Genomic DNA, 20,162 nt, shown 5'->3' with positions numbered 1-20,162 from the left:
ACTTCAACTCCCAGAATTCCTGAGCCAGAATGGCTGGCTGAGGAATTCTGGGAATTGAAGTACACACGTCATAAAGAGACCAGTTTCCCCCATGCTGGCTCAGGAATTCTGGGAGTTGAAGTCCACATGTCATAAAGAGACCACAGTTCCCACATGCTGGCTCAGGAATTCTGGGAGTTGAAGTCCACACGTCATAAAGAAACCACAGTTCCCCCATGCTGGCTCAGGAATTCTGGGAGTTGAAGTCCACAAGTCATCAAGTGGCCATCGTTCCAAACCTCTGTATGCCCAGGAACACGGAACGCTGTTATGTTAAGGGGATGCTATGTTTTCCCCTTCTCCCTTTTATTTTTTTAATGTCCTGTATTCCTCCACACACACAGACCTCAACAAATAAACACACTGAAGTCTTCATACAATGCAGAGTCAAATACAACATTGCAAGCATCGAAGGAAAAGAAAAAGCGCTTAAAATCAGACAGAGAAACTTTGGCTGGCCTAAATCTCACGAGGTCTACGTTCCTGAATGAATTCTGCTGAAAAGGCAGCCGTCGCTCATTTTAACTGAATTTTTAAAAACCTCCTCAAAAAAAAAAAAAAAAGAATTCGCTTTATAGAGTCGCTCACCTTCAGCATCAAAGCCCAGCATGTGCTGGAAGAGTTCATGGAAAGGGAACTGAGATAAAAGAGCGACCAGGTCATCTTCCAGAAGGAGAACCCAGCTGGTTTCAGGATCTTCATCCTGGGTTAGAAAGAAACCTGAATCAAGGACCGGCATTTCGTACGGCTGAGCTGGTTTCGTATAGTGGCGAAGGCGCTAAGCTAAAACTTGGAGACGGGAATTTCTAGTCTTACCCTAGGTACGAAACCTAGCTGTATGACTTTGGGCCAATGTCAGCCCTGCCTCACCTCGAACCTTTAAGTAAGAAAGATCCTCGACTACATTTGGTGGAAAAGGTATATTTTACTAAAGGTCAAGCAGACTGCAAATAAAGCAAAGCCGGATCTGAGGTTCGCGCGCCAAATTCCCCAGCGCGTTCCCCCTCCCTCCCCAAGACTCTCCCCTGTCTTTGGTCCCTGATTCTCCAATCAAACTCAAACCAGATGTTGTCGATATGCGGCTACATTTCTCCTCCGTTGTGTCTCCGCCAGCACGGTGAAGAACGGAGCCTTCTTCTCACCTCCCATCCGTTTACCTTCCACACACACACACACACAGACCTGAGAGCTCATGGCGGGCTGGCACCAAAACAAAAGTATAACACAGGTGTGAGGTTGCAGTCCTGGCAGCCAGCCACTCCCTCTCAGCCCTAGGTAGGAGGCAATGGCAAACCACTTCCGAAAAACCTGGCCAAGAAAACTGCAGAGTCTCGTCTGGGCAGTCATCTAGAGTTAACACTCACTCAGAACACAAACACACAAAAACACACTCAGACTGAGTACTAGCACTGGTTAAGGGAGAAAGGGTTAGCCTCTCCAATATTTCTCTAGGCCAGGGGTCGCCAACCTTTTGGATCTCAGGGACCACCAATCTCATAATTTTAAATCCCAGGGACCACTAACCGGTTCTGTGGACGTGGCCTAATTTGTAGGTGTGACTTGGTGGTCATGTGACTGGCTGGGCATCGCTTGTAAGTATTATAAATATTTATATAAATATTTTATTAAAAAAGAGCAACTTTTTCCCAAAATTAGGCGAAGCAGGCAGGTAGATTGAGTTGCTTACAGAATTACAGATTCATTCAAAGATCTATCTATCTGCCATCGGCTATCTTAGTCTGTCAGATAAAATTTGCTAGCACGCAAACTCACAAAATTAACTCACAACACACCATCTATGTAAATATTGAATTTTTTATTAAAAAATAGCAACTTTTACCTCAAATCAGGCAAAGCAGGCAGGCAGATTGAGTTGCTCACAGAATCATTTAGTAACCTATCTACCTGCCATCGGCTAGCTCATTTGCTTGCCGTGAGTCTGCACTGAATAATAGAACCTTCAGTCCTAAGGGAGGTTCGGCTGTGCTTAAAAGCAGAGCCAAAGATCTAAAGACTAGCTAAAAAGCAAGAAATCCAACCATTTCCTGCTTCCTAGCTAATCTAAATCTCCCGGTTGGAAAAAAGGAAAAATAGCAATTTAGCAGGCAAGTTTTCTGGGTAAGGAGTGAGTGGGTGGGGAGGGTTCCCGCGGACCATGTGGGCGACGCAGCCTTGTGTTTCTACGCAGCTTTGGAGAGGTGCTCTGGGGGTGAGATTTCTCTGCGGCCCACCAAAATTTTCTCACGGCCCACCAGTTGGCGACCGCTACTCTAGACTGTAATATCACAACTGAGGGCCAGACAGCAACTCCAATGGTCCCCATCTTACAGATAGTCCTTGACTTACAATAGTTCATTTAGCGACCATCCAAAGTTACAATGGCACTTAAAAAAGTGACTTATGACCATTTTTCACAGTTACGGCCATTGCAGCATCCCCCTGATCTACATTTGGATGCTTGGCAACTGACTCACACTTATGACAGTTGCAATGTCCCAGGGTCAGGTGATCCCCTTTTGCAACCTTCTGACAAGAAAAGTCAGATTCACTTAACCACCGGGTTACTAACTTATCAACTGCAGTGATTCACTTAACAAAAGCAGGAAGGAAAGGTGTAAAATGGAGCAAAACTTACTAGGTGATAATTTTGTCATCACTTAGCCACAGAAATACTAACTGTATTCCATAGAAGAAGAAGAATAACCTGTGTTTCCTGTTATAGTGTTCATACTAGTATTTTTAACAATAAAGCCAAGTTGCAACAAACTTCTCTGCCCATCTAGCTGGAAAACTAAACCCAAAAGGCTCGAGAGAAATCTACAGTGAGTTACAAGGGACGTTAAAATCCTCTTTTCAAAATACCTCTTCTCCGCCTTCATCTACTAAAGTCCAGTTTCCAGATTCGGCCCCTGGTGACGAAGGTCTTCGTTCGCTTGGCTTCATGTGGCACATAAATTCCGCTCGATTTCTGCAGGGTATAAAGTACGGCGGGCTTTAAAAAGTTGGGAAGGGAAAAAGTTCCATTTTCTTTTGTTGCTATATTAGAATGGATTGACCCACCTTATCGTGACCTCTCTGCCGAACGCTCCCCAGAAGGGGAACATTAAAACGTGGGGAGCTTGCTTTATTATTTTTTTTTGACTCCGTGAACTTTTGAAATTTCAGGCAACACAAATATGACTTACAACTGTAATGAACCCTGACAGTTACGGTCATAAGTTGCGACGGTTGTAAACTTGGATCGCCCATGTGGCCAACTCCATTTTATGACCATTTTTGTGGCGGTTAAGTGAAAGCTGTGGGGCTTAATTGTTTAATTGTTTGGGCTGGTTTTGCCCCATAACCAGAAATACATCAGAAATAAATAAATAAAATGCTGTCATCTCGCCAGACTGCTAACAACTCAGTTCTGAAATTCTGATGGCCACTCCCCACGCATGGAGAGAGAAAAAGAGAAAAAGAGAGAGAGAGAAAGAGAAAGAGAAAGGGGGGAAGAAAGAGGGGAAGAGAGAGAGAGACTGCTTTTGGAATCCTTTTGGAGTTTGGAAGTGTCGGAATCCTGACAGAGACAGGTTAGGAAAAGAGCTTCAGGTTGTTTAAATTCCCCAATCAAATACAAACTCCATTTTCCCCATAACCACTAGCTCCCACATCCACCCCACCCAGCTGCCTCTTTGCTCCGCTTTTATAGCCAGTTGCTGCTGGGCTGGCTAGGGAGGGGTCTTAAAGGGACAGGGCACCCCCAGCCTTCGTGCTGGTCGCTTTGCAGGCAGCTTGTCTAGGATGCATTAACAGAAGGACAGAATCAAAATCAAGCGTCAGCACCACTTTTACATGCTTTGGGTAAGACCACATTTGGAATACTGCATCCAGCTTGGGACGCCATGATATAAAAAAGATGTTAAAAGACTTCGCAGAGAGTGCAGAGAAGAACAATGGAGAGGATTAGAAGGCTGGAGGCTGAAGCATAGGAAGAACGGTTGCAGGAACTGGGCAGGTCTAGTTTAATGAAAAAAGAGACTAGGGGTGACATGATAGCAGCCTTCCAATATCTCAGGGGCTGCCCCAGAGAAGAGGGAGTCAAGCTATTCTCCAAAGCACCTGAAGGCAGGACAAGAAACAGTGGATGGAAACTAATCAAGGAGAGAAGCAATCTGTAATTAAGAAGAAACTTCCTAACCGTGAGGACAATTAATCAGTGGAATGGCTTGCCTTCAGAAGTTGTGAGAGCTTCATCCCTGGAGGCTTTTAAGAAGAGCCTGGATAGCCATTTGTCTGGAATGGTACAGGCTTGAGCAAAGGGTTGGGCTAGAAGACCTCCCAGGTCCCTTCCAACTCTGTTATTTCTTCCCCCCCAAAAGAAACATGTTTCGCACTCTGAACCTACTTGGCAGGAGACATGAGCAAAGCGAGGGCCTGCATGAAGTGGAAGACACCAGATGGGTTACCCAGTATCTGGATCTGAAAGGAAAAGGGGGGACAAGAGTGAAATTAGGGTGTATTTTAAAAAAAACAACAAAAAAGCACAAATTTGGAGCTCAACATCACAGATGCTGAATTTTCAGAATTCCGAAATTTTTTCATTATACAATTGTATCGAGTAGAGGTAACCCTCCACTTACAATAGTTCATTTAGTGACCGTGCACTGAAAAAATGTGACTTATGATTGTATTTCATAGTTAGGACCTTGGCAGCATTCCCATGGCCGTGTGGATCAAAATTCGGCCACTTGGCCACTAACTCATACTTATGACGGTTGCAGCGTCCTGGGGTCATGTTTTGCAACCTTCTGACAAGCAACGTCCGTAGGGGAAGCCAGATTCGCTTAACAATCAACGTGACTAATTTAACAACTTGCAGTGGTTCACTTAACGAATGTGTTAAGAAAAGTCTTAAAATGGGGTTAAGCTCAGTTACAACAAATTTCTCACTTCACGAAAGATAAATTCTGGGCTCGATTGTGGCAGTAAGTTGAGGACTATATCGGGAGCTGGGAAGGAGGTGAGGAATTTATGGGAGCCGTTGGCAGCCTGAGAAAATCCCCAGACCTCAAGGTCGTGCGGTGGGGACTTCCCAAAAGCGTGGACGGTTTTCCCCAAAACAAAAATGAATGTGCTGGATTGGTGGATAATGGACCAAGGGGTGGCCCAAATGGGGAAAAGGGGAAATTAATTATGCTGGCTTATATGGAAAAAAAAAAAACCCTCAGAGCCAGCTTTGCTTCTTCTGTGACCTATGTGGATCTATCCTGTTTCCCCAAAAATATGACCTACCCTGAAAGTAAGTCCTAGCTTGATTTTTACACATCTGCCCAATATAAGCCCTACTCCCCAAAATAAGCCCTAATTAAGATCCCGCTGGCTCCAGAGTGCACAGATAAAAATTAAGATGGGGTGGGTGCGGGTGGAGCTGCCCAACTACTTACTTTTGGACAGCTGTAGCCAGGCCTCGCACACCCCGACACCTGCCTTGCCGGCCTATTTCTTCTGCAGCCGGCAAGGCTGGCAAGGCTTTCCTGAAGGCCTCTGGAGCTGATAACAAAGAAGCTCTGGATCGATCCAGAGCTCTGTTACTGACTGCAGAGGCCTTCAGGAAAGCCTTGCTGGCTGCAGAAGTTGTTCCTGAAGGCCTCCGACAGCAAAAAGGAGGCTGAGGGCAACACAAACATGAGGTTAATCAGTGGATGACGTCCCCCGAAAGTAAGACCTGGTGCCTATTTTGGTGGCAAAAAAAAAAAAAAGATAAGACAGGGTCTTATTTTCGGGGAAACATGGTGTCAGTAAAGTTAATACTCCTGGTAAAATAATGTCCCAGGACTTGCTTTTGCTGTATGCGGCAACAAAATGGCTGACATGGGGTCATAACTCAAGGACCACCTGTATACGCTTATGAGCTGTCAACTCATTATGGACTCCAAGGAACCACACGGATTTTCTCCACCACGAAAAGGCCACAGCTCGAGAAATATTTCCTTACATAGTAAATCAAGTTTAGGCACCTGAACAAATGGGGCAGCCCACTTGCTGACCCCAGCCGGACACCGGAGGATGTGGTTTAAGAGGAAAAGGTGGTCTCCTGGAGAAGCAACCCTCTGCAAGATGGAAACCTGGAATGGAGGAAGACCAAGTCAAAAAAAAAAAAAAAACCCACGTTATTGTCTATGGAGATTCTCAGTCCTCCAGGTCATGGTTGTCGCAAAGGTGCTTATTCAAGAGGCAACTGGACTTTCTGGTTTTTCTTTGAAGACATTTCGCTTCTCATCCAGGAAGCCTGAAGAAACTTCTTGGATGAGAAGCGAAACATCTTATAACAAGAAAGCCCAGTTGTCTCTTGAAAAAGCATCTTTGGGACTACCATTGTTATTAATCTATTCACAATCTACAGCAGCATTGGGCTACCTCATCTAGCCTCACAAGCTAAGCAGGGTAAGGCCTGGTTAATACTAAGATGGAAGACCAGTAGAAAACCTTACAGCTGTAGACTAGGCTAAGTCTGCAGCCAAAAGGACACCCCAGGAAATGACAGTAGAAACCACACCTGTGTATAGATGTCTATGGAGATTCAGGTCATGTTTTTTTTTTCCCAAAGGCAATTGGACTTTCTGGTTGTTGTTGTTGTTTTTATTTAAAGAACTGATGAAGTGAAACGTTTTTAAAGGAAAAAAAAAACTCAAGAAAGTCCAGTTGGACTTTTGGAAAAAAACAACCCTATTTTGAGATACTTTTGTAGTGTTGCTTGAGAAAGCCCCGTGAAATCACTTGGAATTGAGTGTGTTTAAATTAGGCACACAAAATACCTCACACACCCCGCCCAAAAAAATTAAAAATGCTAAAAATTCATTAGATTTTTAAAAAACAAGCAAACCTGTAATTAATACTCAGGGCTTCCACAGTCATCTAATTTAATACCTATGGATGCTGTGTTTCTGACACACAAAATTATGCTCTGTAACTTTTTATAAAAAAAGTACAAAAACATCTGTAAAGTTTGTACACCCTTTAGCTCAAGGGTCTTCAAACCTGGCAAGTTTAAGACTTGTGGACTTCTACTCCCAGAATTCCTAAGTGAACATGACAGGAGGAGGAATTCTGGGAGTTGAAGTCCACAAGTCTTAAAGCCGTCAAGTTTGAAGACCCCTGGCCTATCATCTATATCTGACTATCTATCGTCTCCCCAACCATCCATCCATCCATCCACCCATCCATCCATCATCTATCACAAGGGTCTTCAAACTTGGCAAGTTTAAGACACGTGGACTTCAACTCCCAGAATTCCTGAGCTAACATGACAGGAGGAATAATTCTGGGAGTTGAAGTCCACAAGTCTTAAAGCTATCAAGTTTGAAGGCTCCCGTTTTAAGCTATAGCAGTGCTTCCCAGGTGCAGCAACCTGAAGACGTGTAGATTTCAATTCCCAGAATTCTGCCCCCACTGGAGAACTCTGGGAATTGAAATCCACACGTCTTCAAGGCGTTGAGGTTGGGGAAAATGACCTTGAGCGGGGGGGTCTCCAAACTTGGCGACTTTTAAGACTTGTGGACTTCAACTCCCAGAATTCCTCAGCCAGGAAATCCCACAACCCCCCTAATTTAGAGACTGCATAGTCCAACAGCCAATTCCCATAAGGACATGCTCTTAAGCCAGCCCTAGCGCTTCATGAAATCTATCCTACTATTCTAGCTTCGAATTGTGACCTGCACGGCCCAAAATGTGACCTAAAACGAGGCTCCTCACCAGCCTCTGAAGCCACAAGAGAACATCGCTCTGGAACTGTGGATCTTCAGTGAGTCGGCGGGTGAAGCTGAAGAGAACGCTGATGCAGTCTTTCAAGGACTCCAAGTCTGAGGAAGGGGATTCCACGGTCTTCAAAGCTGCAAAGAGAAGAAGTAGGGAGAAATGGCTCTAAGAGACCCATTAGGAGGTGGGAAAGGCCGTAATTTATGGGGATGGTGGCATCTTTTGAGATTCTTGGTACAAAAACGTGACCCCGCGACATCCTATGAGGCTATCCTGTATGTTCTCCCAAGGGAACTGAGAAAGAAGGAAGATGCTCTTGATGGAAGCAGCGTTTATTGCCAAGGAAAAAGGGACTAACGCGTGTTTAAGTTAACAATATCCTCGGATTACATTCAGAAGCAGCTCATCCAGACAACTCCCTAACACGAGGAGGAGGAGGAAGGGGAGCAGGAAGGGGAGGAGGAGGACGAGAACTATAGGATCCTTGGTGCTCTCTGAGCTTGGTTGCTTTCTGGCACACATTTCATTACCCAACTAAAAAACATTATCAGAGCTAGAAGGGAGTGGAGTTTGTGGTGGTGGTGGGGAGGAGGATGAGGAGGAGGAGGAGGAGGAGGAGGAGGAGGAGGAGGAGGAGGAGGAGGAGGAGGAGGAGGAGGAGGAGGAGGAGGAGGAGGAGGACGACGACGATTAGAGGATCCTTGGATCTCTGAGTTTTTTTGTTTACTTGCAGGCATTTCATGACCAAGATATGTAACATGATCAGTGCTAGAAGGGAGTAGGATTTGTGAGGAGGAGGAGGAGGAGGAGGAGGAGGAGGAGGAGGAGGAGGACTAGAGGATCCTTGGAGCTCTCAGAGTTTTTTTTGTTTACTTGCAGGCATTTCATGACCGAGATATGTAACATGATCAGTGCTTAGAAGGGAGTGGGATTTGTGGAGAATTCTCAAAGCAGGTAGTCCTCAACTTATGACAACTGAGCCCAAAATTCCTATTGCTAAGGCAATTATTGAGTTTTGTCCCATTTTACAGCCTTCCCCAACAGTTGTAAAGTGAATCACTGCAGTCATCGGTTGCTAAGTGAGTCTGACCCCTCCATTGACTTTGCTTGCCAGAAAGGGTGACTGGATGATCCCAGCCAACTGTAACCATCATAAATAGGAGTCAGTTGCCAAGCGTCTGAATATGGATCAACGTGACTATGGGGACACTTACAATGCTCATCTGAAAAACGGTCACTTTTTTCCCAGCACCGTCGTAACTTTGAAGAATAGCAGCAAGTCGAGGACTTCCTGCAAAAGCAGTTTTAGCCTTCAGGGGAGTGGGGGCTGGGGTGATTTCATGGTCTGGTCCAGGGGTCTACAAACTTGGCAACTTTAAGACTTGTGGACATCAATTACCAGAGTTCCTCAGCCAGCTTTAAGACTTGTGGACTTCAACTTTAAGACTTGTGGAGTTCCTCCGTTCCGGAGTTTGTGGACTTCAAGACTTGTGGACTTCAACTTTAAGACTTGTGGAGTTCCTCAATTCCAGAGTTTATGGACTTCAAAACTTGTGGACTTCAACTTTAAGACTTGTGGACTTCCTCCATTTCAGAGTTTGTGGACTTCAAGACTTGTGGACTTCAACTTTAAGACTTGTGGGGTTCCTCCGTTCCAGAGTTTGTGGACTTCAAGATTTGTGGACTTCAACTTTAAGACTCGTGGAGTTCCTCAATTCCAGAGTTTGTGGACTTCAAGACTCCATTCCAGAGTTCCTCAGGAAGCTTTTAGACTTGTGGACTTCAACTGCCAGAGTTAAAAGTCCACAAGTCTTCAAGCTGGCTGAGGAACTCTGGGAATTGAAGTCCGTAAGTCTTAAAAGTTGTCCAAGGTTGGAGACCCCCTGGCCTGGTCCACCGAGTGGAGCTGTCAGATACCCACCTGCTGACTCCTGCTGCTGAAGGCCCACCGACCTTAGCAAGGGGGAGCCCCTCAGCAGGTCGTAGAGGTAAGACTCCACTTGCAAGCGGGACAACACTGAGGTGTACAAGTGAAGGGCGAGGATCTGGTGCAGGTGTTCGGTCTGAGCATCGAAGAGCTTCTTCAGTTCTCCCAATGCGCCTTCGTTCACCTCAACCGTCTGGTATCGGTGAAAGCCAGACACTTTGCACTGATCGGCACAGACACCCTGAAAGAAGCACAAAGGGGGGAGGAACACTCAGGATTTTACAGATTTATTTGAGAGTGGGGGGAATTTGGACTGTTGTGGATTTATTTTCCAAACAAGCTCATTTTGTTGCATGTCCAGGACTACCATCAGCCAGGAAATTATCCAAAACGTTTTGTTCGTCATACTGTATTATATATCGATTGCATGGAGTGCCTCGCAGAACCATTTCAGGTAGAGGGGTTCAGTTTACTTCAAATTTCTGGAGGGAATTTATAAAAGCAATTGGCTCCTCTCAAGGTCTATGCTCAGGATATCACGCTGAAAGGAACGGAATTTCTGAGAAAACTAATCCAATTATTGGACAAGATTTAAGATGTTATGTAAACAATCAACAATCCAGCTGGGCTGACTTGCTTGCCGTTTTTGCTGAGGTTTACTTATAATAATGCTGTGCCTAGCAGGACTGGCTTAGCTCCTTTCCAAATTAATACTGAATTCCCATGCCTGAATTGTGGAGGGACACACACACACACACACCACACACACACAACCATCCATGTCAGTTAACTGTATGGATGGACACAATTAAGGAGTCTTGGGAAAACGCAAAAAAAGGTTTTGAATAAGGCTGGGACGGTCAAAGGATCGGAGGCCCAGATACCCCGAGGGGTTCCTGCCAAACTCCTCACAACGGGGCACAATTCAGGAAGTGAGAATTGTGTGACCTTTTTTGGAGGGTTTTTTTTTAAAGACGAGAAACAGAAGCAAGGAGCAAAATTTTCAAAACTTGGGAGAGTAGCTTGTGGAACTCTGGAATTGGGGCTCAGCGTGGGGGCGCAGGGGTTAGAAATGCAGAATTGCAGGTCAGCCCTGCTCACTGTCAGGAGTTGGGTCCTTCCTGACTGGCTTAAGGTTGCCTTTTCCATCCTTCCAGGGTCAGTAAAATGAGGACCCAGGATTGTTGGGAGCAATAGGCTGTGACTGTAAAGCGCTTAAAAGCAGGACTGGGCTGCTGGGCGTTCGCAGAGGTTCGGGAGAGCCCGTAGCTAAGATTCTACACAGTTCGGAAAATCCCGAAATCCCACTCCTGGCCGCCATGTCTGGTTGATTGGTTAGCGCCTGCCTGCCTGTTTGGGATCCACGTTCCCTCACATCATGAAAAAGGATGCGTCCTCCCACCCTCTTCTCGGTGCAAGGACATCAAGGAACATAGAGTGAGCTTAGATCAGGGGTGGTGTCAAACTACCTCTATCTGTTCTGTCTCACCTTTCTTCTCTCTCAAAAGATGAAAGAGTACAAACTCACACAAACACAGGCAGGCAGGCTGGCTCGGACTTCACAGAGTTAATTCTTAGGAGCTGATAACGTCCTTGGCATTCCAACACGCTCTGCCTGCCAAGTCCGAACTGATAACAAATGAAAAGCTACTTACAGAAAATTACAAGGCAGACCACGAAAATCATTCACGAAGAAAACCTGAAGTAAGATCAAACTTTGTCCCAAGTTCCAGCCGACAACACACTCACTTTTATCCCCTGTGGGGTGTGGCTCAATGACTCAGCTCACTCTCTGACCCTCGCACGCCTCCTACGTTGCTGCTCACGTTTCTCCCTACGACGCTGCCTAGGATCAAGCCAACATTCTTCCTCTAGACTCCCTGTCGGGCTGCTCCAATATGCCTTCCTCCTCATTAATCTCAGGCTGTTCCTCTCGGTTGTCTGATGGAACCTGAGGCATTATCAGGGAGGAAGGTCCTGGGAAGGAAGGCATTGCCAGAGAAGAAGGTCCTGGGAAGGAAGGCATTCCCAGTTCCTCCTCCTCATCTTCCAGGTCCTCTTCCTCTAACAGCACAGGCTCAGGAATCGGAGCCACAACATCTATCTATCTATCCTTCCTTCCATCGCAATAGCAACATCACTGACATATATACCCCTTTCCAGTGGTTTCCAGCCCTCTCTAAGCAGTTTACAGAGTTAGCCTACTGTCCCCCAACAATCTGGGCTTCATTTTACTGACCTGAGAAGGATGGAAGGCTGAGTCAACCGTGAGGCTGGTGAGATTTCATTTGCCAAATTGCAGGCAGCCGGCAGTCAGCAGAAGTAGCCTGCAGTACTGCACTCGAACCACTGCCGTGGCAGAAGGAAGGAAGGAAGGAAGGAAGGAAGGAAGGAAGGAAGGAAGGAAGGGAGGGCAATAGCACTTAGACTTGCAGTATATACTGCTTCACGGTGCTTTACATCCCTCTATAAGTAGTTTACAGCCTCTTGCCCCCAACAGTCTGGGTCCTCATTTTATCCACCTCGGAAGGACAGAAGGCTGAGTCAACCTTGAGCCGGTCAGAATCAAACTCCTGGTAGTGAGCAGCGAGCTAGCTTGCAGTACTGCATCCTGACCACTATGCCACTCTGGCTCCTTTCCTTTTTTAAATTCCTTCCTTCCTTCCTTCCTTCCTTCTTTCCTTCCATCCTTTGCAATAGCACTTAGACTTATATACCGCTTCACGGTGCTTTACATCCCTCTATAAGTGGTTTACAGAGTCAGCCTCTTGCCCCCAACAATCTGGGTCCTCATTTTACCCACCTCGGAAGGATGGAAAGCTGAGTCAACCTTGAGCCTGGTGGGATTCGAACTGCCAAATTGCAGGCAGCCGGCAGGCAGCAAAAGGAACCTGCAGTACTTCACTCTAAACACTGTGCCACCATGGCTCATTGGGCAACAAGAGCCTTTCATACACCAGAGCTCTGAACCCTGGGATTCGAATGACAACCAGTTTGTCTGCAACATCCTAGGGTTCCCTGCTTGAGCAGGGAGGTTGGACTAGAAGACCTCCAAGGTCCCTTCCAACTCATCTGTTATCCTGCCCCAAACCAGCTTCCCTGACCCCACCTGGGCACTCTGCTGCTTATCCCTGAAAGTCCACAGGCGCTCTTTGACACTTTCGCCATCCAAGTAGAGGCTTTGCAGTTTGGCTTCGGCCAGCAACAGCTGTTTCCGGCACCGGCAGTAATTCAACACCAGCTCATAAAACTCGTGTCGGTCCTGGTAGGCCCTGCTGCCAAATTCCTCCACGTAAGCCTCGACGTTCTCCAGCCAGGAACAGGGCTCGAAAACCTTCAGCTGCTCTTTGGTAAAAGGGATCGGCTCGGGATCGACTGGAAGCTCGGGATACAACCGCTCCCCGTGAGGCGGCAGCTGGAAGGTAATATCCGTCAGTCCTGCCGATAACAACACCGAGAGATCGGGGTACAGCGTTTTAAAGGCGGGGGTCTCCACGCATGTTTTCACTCCCGTTTGGGGAACGGAGATGGGGGTGTGGGCCTTTTCGGAGGAAGGGGCAGCTAGAGGCTCTGTAGGGCTACTATAGGGTGCACTTTCCGTGGGCGGGATGTTTTCTTCCAACAAGCCACAAGTCCTCTTGCCATCAATGGCTCCCATTGCCGCCTCTTTCTCCTCCTGCAATTTTTTGGCACCCAGGGGTGGTTGCATTTGGGGAGCTGCTGGGGGTCCCTCATTTTCAGGCGTGAGCACACGTGGTGGCATTTTGGAGTCCTTCTTCCCGGCTTCCTTCGGGGGGGCTTGAGGGCAAGGCCTGGATTCCGAAACGAGTCCTTCAGGTGCGCTGTTCTCCTTTAAAGCCTCTTCGTCAATCCTTTTGCACAAAGTCGGTTCGGTTGTCCCACTCTCTTTCTCTTCGTTCTTCTTCTTTTTTTCCTAGTGGGAATTAAAACAACTTTTTAAAAAACAACAACAATGATAAGAAATAAGGCACAACAGAAAAGTCCTATTAGTTTAGCTGAGTTTACTTTATTCTAAAATACCTGAAAGTGACGAAACGGGGCTAGTTTTCAGCCTGCAAAGCTTGCAGGAACCCGCAGAAGCCTTCCTCAAGCCTCTGGGAGGCCGAAAAAGGCCTCAAACCGGCCAAAAATCAGCTGTGAGGCACACACGTGCGCAGTGAGGTAAGTTTTCCTGCAGCTCGCAGGCCGGCACAAATGGTTCTGCATACCACTTTTGGCACGTGTGCCATAGGTTCGCCATCACGGGAATAAACCAAGGGTCTTCAAACTTGGCAAGTTTAAGACTTCTGGACTTCAACTCCCAGAATTCCTGAGCTAACATGACAGGAGGAGGAATTCTGGGAGTTGGTCCACAAGTCTTAAAGCTGTCAAGTTTGAAGACCCCATGGAATACACCCTAATTTTTACACGTGGGTGACTGTATGTTTAAAAACAGCTGAAATAATAGATAAGGCACACACACACACACTCTCCAAAAAACCTGACCAAAGCAAGATCCTTCCTTTCTCATCTGCCCATTTTTTCTTCTCCAGCAATTGGTATTTTCATCTTCATTTAAGCTTTTGCAACAAATGAGGGGGGAGGAGAGAAAAAGTTATTTAGCAACTTCTTATTATTTTGAAAGCTCTCCCCATTCTAGCAAGACTTCCCTAGTTAATAAAAAAGCTTTCTATCACAAGACACACAAGTCAGCCGGTATGTGACAAGGAAAACAAATCACGTTACTCAATCAGCCTTGGTTTTAACTCTGAGGTAAACCCTGATGCAAAAAAGGGTTTCACAAATCGCCGTTGCTTTTGAATACCAGAAGGCTTCTGGGTTCCCCTAGGTACAGGTTTACAGATTAACAGACTTGGAAGGGACTTTGTAGGTCATCTAGTCCAACCCCCTGCCCAAGCAGGAGACCCTACACCATTTCCAAGCAAGTTTCTAATCTAGCGATTAAAAATGCAGACAAGCCTGTGAACGAAGAGGGGAAACAGAAGAAAGCTGTTTTTCTGTCTTTTGCAATGGAACGGTGCAAACAGGCAGCTCTGGGAGGAGGGGGGAAAAAACCCACCCCTTCCTTATCCACGTAAGCTGCTTTTCACATGATTTGGTACAAGTGCCGATGATTTGGTACAGTTGGGCATAAAAGTCTGTAGAGATTTTCAGTCAACCATGACCTGAATGACTGAGAATCTCTGCTGACTTTTAGCTGTGCAATTTGGGATGGACACCCTTCGAATGATGTGGGAATAGAATGGAATGGAATGGAATGGAATGGAATGGGAGAGGAGAGGAGAGGAGAGGAGAGGAGAGGAGAGGAGAGGAGAAGAGAAGAGAAGAGAAGAGAAGAGAAGAGAAGAGAAGAGAAGAGAAGAGAAGAGAAGAGAAGAGGGATAGGGATAGGAATAGTAATAAGAATAAGAATAGGAATAGGAATAGGAATAGGAATAGGAATAGGGATAGAATAAGCACTCAGAATAGAGTAGAATAAAGTAAAAAATCAGAATAGAATAGAATAGACTAGACTAGACTAGACTAGAATAGGAGTTGGAATAGGAATAATAGAAATAGAAATAAATACGACGGGACAGGAAGGAACGGAATGGAACAGAACAGAACAGAACAGAATAGAAAACAGAGTTGGAAGAGACCTTAGAGGTCTTCTATTCCAACCCCTGCTCAGGCAGGAAACCTTCTACCATTTCAGACAAATAGTTGAAAATCTCTTCTTGGAAATCTCCCGCATTGGTGCATCCACAACTTCTGGAGTCAAGTTGTTCCACTGATGAATTGTTTGGAAAGTTAAAGCGTTTGGAAGATTTTCGGCTCAGAAACAAAAGGTAGCAAAAAATAAGAGAAAAACCAGATTATTGCAGGTAATCTTCGACTTACCACTGGCTGCTTAATGACCATTCAAAGCTATGATGGACACCCCCAAAAGTTACTTATGACCCATTTCCGAAGTTATGACAGCCACACACCCATCCCCCAGTCACCTGATTGCATCATTTTAGTTCCTTGCCTAGCCAGCTCCTTTTATGGTGCTTTGCAGTGTGCCATGGCCGTACGACTACAATTTCCAACTTTTTTTTGTTGTTGTTGCTGGTTCCTCACATTTACTTCCATCAAAAACCACCTATGGGGGAAAACTGATTCACTTAATCACAGCATTCACTTAGTGACCGTCGTGTTAGCTCAACGATCGCGGCATTTGTTTAACCCCTGTAGTAAGCAACTTGTTCTGACCCAAAGCTTGTTCCAAGGAAACAAACACAAAACAGCGGTAACAGCAAAACCTTTTAATGATTCTTTACAAATTCCTTTCCAACACGATTAAAAGGCTGTTTCAAACCAATTTGTCTCTGATAAGAAGGAACCTTACTAAGGTTGTGTGCAAGGCTGCCAAGAACTAAGAAAAAGTTACTAAGAAATACAGTATTTCAAACACAAAGAGTCTCCAAACACCACCAGATATTCTAAACATCCAACAAGGCTTAAGTGCAAAAACTTCTTTGCTTCCTGCAAAGAACTCCGGTTTCTCAGCTGGCTTTTATCTCCTCAGGGAGGGGCCATCACCTTGCAGCCTTACTCCCGAGTCACCCATGCTGCTGCAGCTGCTCTTTCCTTTGAGCAGCCCTGCGCGCACACGCACTTGACACAGGCTCCTCGGGGGACTCTTCATCACTGCTGCCAGCCTCCACAATCTCCACTCCCTGATGGTCCTGGCCCCATCCCTGCATCACACGCAGGCCCCTCATCTGAGTCCTCACTCTCCGAGACCTCAGCCGTCCGCACCTGCTGCCGGCGAACCACAACACAACCAGTCGTAACTTCAAATCTGCTCATGTGATGCCTCAATTTACAGCAACAATGACTTACAGTTGTAACTTCCAGTTCAATTATGGTCACAAGTCGAGGACTATGTATATTAGGATTGAAGAAAACCCAGCTGTTCCAGCTTTGGGGACACAGACGTTGTGTTTTTCCGTCTGGCAGCGTGATGTGTGTTTGATTACAGTATGTTCCCCAATCTATAAGTATAGTCTTGATGCCTTGAATTTATTTTACTGTTCCAACTTTATGATTGCCATGTTTGTTATGATTTTAACCTGTTTATGGAGAAGAACCTGTTTATATACAGGTCATCTTTGACTTACGACCACAACTTAGCCCAAAATTTAGGTCGTTCAGTAAGAAATGTGTTGAGTTTCGCCCAGTGGTGGGATTCAAAAAATTTTACTACCGGTTCTGTGGGCGTGGCTTGGTGGGCATAGGGTGGCCTGGCGGGTGTGGCTTGGTCAGCATGGCAGGGGAAGGATACTGCAAAATCTCCATTCCCTCCCCACTCCTGGGAGAAAGTTACTGCAAAATCCCCATTCCCACCCCATCCCACTAACCTGCTTTCCAGCCCCGTTCTCCTGTACAGGGCAACCAAAGAAGACCCAGCCAATCAGCTGGGACTCGGGAGGCAGAGAATAGATGGGGGCGGGGCCAGTCAGAGGTGGGATTTGCCGGTTCTCCAAACTACTCAAAATCTCCGCTAGCAGTTCTCCAGAACTGGTCAGAACCTGCTGAATACCACCTCTGATGTTGTCCCATTTTACGTCTTTTCTTGCCACAGTTGTTAAGCGAATCACTGCAGTTGTTAAATTAGTAACACGGTTGTTAAATGAGTCTGGCTTCCCCGTTGACTTTGCTCGTCAGAAGGTCGCAAAAAGGGATCACGTAACCCTGGGACATTGCGACTGTCATAAATATGAATCAGTTGTCAAGCATCCGAATGTAAATCACACGAGCTGGGGGGATGCTTCGATGGTCATGTGTGAAAAATGGCCACAAGTCACTTTTTTTCGCGCCATTGTAACTTCAAACGGCCACTAAATGAACTGCTCTAAGACGAGGGTGACCTGTATTTTATTTCATTTCATTATGTATACTTCATATTTCTTCACTGTCCATCTACCCCAGAGAGGGGCTCTGGCCAGTGCGCGATATCAACGGTCGCAAGTCGCTTTTAGTAAAACAAATTGCTATCTCGCTAATCCAAGTTTAGGATGATTCTTGGAAAGATTTAGATCTGCGTAAACTTTGGGTAGGAACTCATGGCTGACATCTGAATGAAAAAGGGCATCCCTCGATGGATCACTGACACCATTTTATCCTGCTCGTTTTTCTATATTGGTCAACTGGGGGCCCCCAAAACCCCATAAATAATATTCTTGCTTCCTATGTTTACCACAACAACAGCCTTGTGAGATAGGTTGGGATGAGAGAGGGAGAAAGGGAGAGAGGGAGGGGGAGCGAGAGAGGGGAGGGAGGGAGAGAGAGAGAGAAAGAGAGGGAGAGGGAGAGAAAGAAAGAGGGAGAGAGGGAGGGACAGGGAAGGAGAGGGGGAGAGGGGAGGGAGGGGAGAGGAAGAGAGGGAGAGGGAGAGAGGGAGGGAAAGGGAGAGGGAGAGAGGGAGGGAAAGAGAGGAGAGGGAGGGAGGGGAGAGGGGAGGAGAGGGAGGGAGAGGAGAGGAGAGAGGGAGGAAGAGGGAGAGGAAAGGAGGGGGGAGGGAGGGAGAGAAAGAGGGAGGGAGAGGGGAGGAGGGGAGGAGAGAAGAGAGGAGAGGGAGGAGGGAGGGGGGAAAGGGAAGGAGGGGGGGAGGAAGAGAAAGAAAGAGGGAGAGATGGAGAGGGAGGGAGAGGGGGAGAGGGGGAGGAAGAGGGAGGAGAGGAAGGGAGAGGGAGAGAGGGAGGGAAAGGGAGGGAGGGGAGAGAGGGAGGGAAAAGGAGGGAGGGGGGAGAGGGAGAGAAAGAGGGAGGGAGAGGGGGAGGGTGGAGAGAGAGAGGGAGAGGAAGAGAGGGAGGGAGAGGAAGAGAGGGAGGGAGAGGGAGAGAGGGAGGGAAAAAGAGAGGGAGGGAGAGGGAGAAAGAGACAGAGTGACTGGCCCAAAGTCAGAATATGTTTGGTTATCGGTAGGTTGGGCTGAGAATTTGATAACGTGAACATAAAGTAACAATAAAACACACAGAGAAATCGGCCATCAACAGTCACATAGAGATAAACAACATGTACCCACAATGAGTTTGCTTATTAGAAGGTCGCAAAAGGGGAATCACATGATCCTGGGACACCTGCCACCGTCATAAATGCGAGCCAGTTGTCAAGAATCCGAATGTAAATCACACAACTGGGGGAATGTTTCGATGGTCATAAGTGTGAAAGATGTCCACAAATCACCTTTTATTCAGCGCCGTTGTAACTTCGAACGGTCGCTAAATGAACTGTTGCAAGTTGAGGACTATCTGCACGCTGCCCCAAGCAGATAATGCCTTAGAAGATGAATGGGTGGCGTGTAGGATAGGACAAAGAGGTCAAATGAAGCTGGCTAGCAGCACATTCAAGGCAGAAAGCCTTCTTACAGGAAGTTAACAGATTGGTGGCATTTCCTTCTATCAGTTTCACTTGCAGGACTCACTAGTGTTTAAATTTCCCCAGGTAAACACACCTTTGTGCTAGTGGCACATCATCACGGATGTCCTGAAAAACCACACAGCAGCTGTTTTCAGGATCTCCGAGGAAAGGTGTGGTGCGTTTGATAAAATGTTATTTCTAGAAGCTTCTCATTCACACTGGTGCCACCTCTGATGAAGGGGTCTCTCATCCACACCCCTAAAGGCACTCCTTGACTTACAACCACAATTGAGCCCCAGATTATTAGTGAAATATAGAAAAGTAGCTCGATCCCCGTGCTTTGCTACGAAACTATGTGGTCAGGTTTAGTTTTTGGGGAGGAAAATAAGGCGGCGGGGGGGAAGAAATTCTGCCTCTGCCTATCAGTATCCATCGGTATTCATCTGGCTAGTGTCCTGTCAGTGTGTGGGAGAGTTGAGAGCTGCTTGGAAACAGAAACAGTATTTGCTATGTGAGCAAGGAGACAGCAAGGAGCCTGGGTGTGGCTCAGCTCAACTATTCTGTACTAAAGCTGCTTAGTGCTGTGAAACTAAAACTGAAACTCCTCTGATTGTTTTTGCATTTGGAACAGATTTGTTTTCAGGTGGGGAGGGGGAGTAGAACTCCTTAGCATCAGAGCGTGTTAATAATAATAATATAGGAAATATTAATGCTCTGATGGTCATTTTGAAAAATCCTTTCTTAGTGAGCACCTAGAAGCCAAGAGGAACATAAGTGCCAAATTTCAAGTTTGTAGGCTTTACGGTTCTGGAGATTTTGTGATGATGCGTGAGTGTGTGTGCGTGTGTGTGTATATACATATATATATATATATATATATATATATATATATATAGATATAGATATAGATATAGATATAGATATAGATATATATATATATATATATATATATACTGTATATATAGATATGTTAATAGATTACCATCTATGAATGTTAAAGTAATAGAGATATTATGTATATCAATATGGTAAGAATAAGATTAGCGAACAA

The 20,162-nt window shown here is 46.1% G+C and overlaps 1 protein-coding gene across 1 annotated transcript in view; it reads right to left on the bottom strand.

Annotated features, from left to right (window-relative positions):
- EPG5 (ectopic P-granules 5 autophagy tethering factor) overlaps positions 1 to 20,162 on the bottom strand; it is a 103,814-nt gene that overhangs the window by 81,707 nt on the left and 1,945 nt on the right. Inside the window, exons 2-8 of the mRNA XM_087927550.1 lie at positions 12,813 to 13,637; positions 9,698 to 9,944; positions 7,774 to 7,910; positions 6,039 to 6,146; positions 4,427 to 4,500; positions 2,902 to 3,007; positions 628 to 742 (exon numbers count right to left, since the gene is read on the bottom strand). Of these exons, the coding sequence (XP_087783676.1) occupies positions 628 to 742; positions 2,902 to 3,007; positions 4,427 to 4,500; positions 6,039 to 6,146; positions 7,774 to 7,910; positions 9,698 to 9,944; positions 12,813 to 13,637 (1,612 nt within the window). The remainder of the gene's footprint in view (positions 1 to 627; positions 743 to 2,901; positions 3,008 to 4,426; positions 4,501 to 6,038; positions 6,147 to 7,773; positions 7,911 to 9,697; positions 9,945 to 12,812; positions 13,638 to 20,162) is intronic.

Source organism: Pseudonaja textilis, chromosome 2 (genome assembly GCF_049901715.1).
Source record: "Pseudonaja textilis isolate UNSWEBS1 chromosome 2, rPseTex1.2, whole genome shotgun sequence".
Lineage (NCBI taxonomy): Eukaryota > Metazoa > Chordata > Lepidosauria > Squamata > Elapidae > Pseudonaja > Pseudonaja textilis.
The sequence above is the reverse complement of the archived record's forward strand: the minus strand, read 5'-3'. Positions and strand labels throughout refer to the sequence as shown.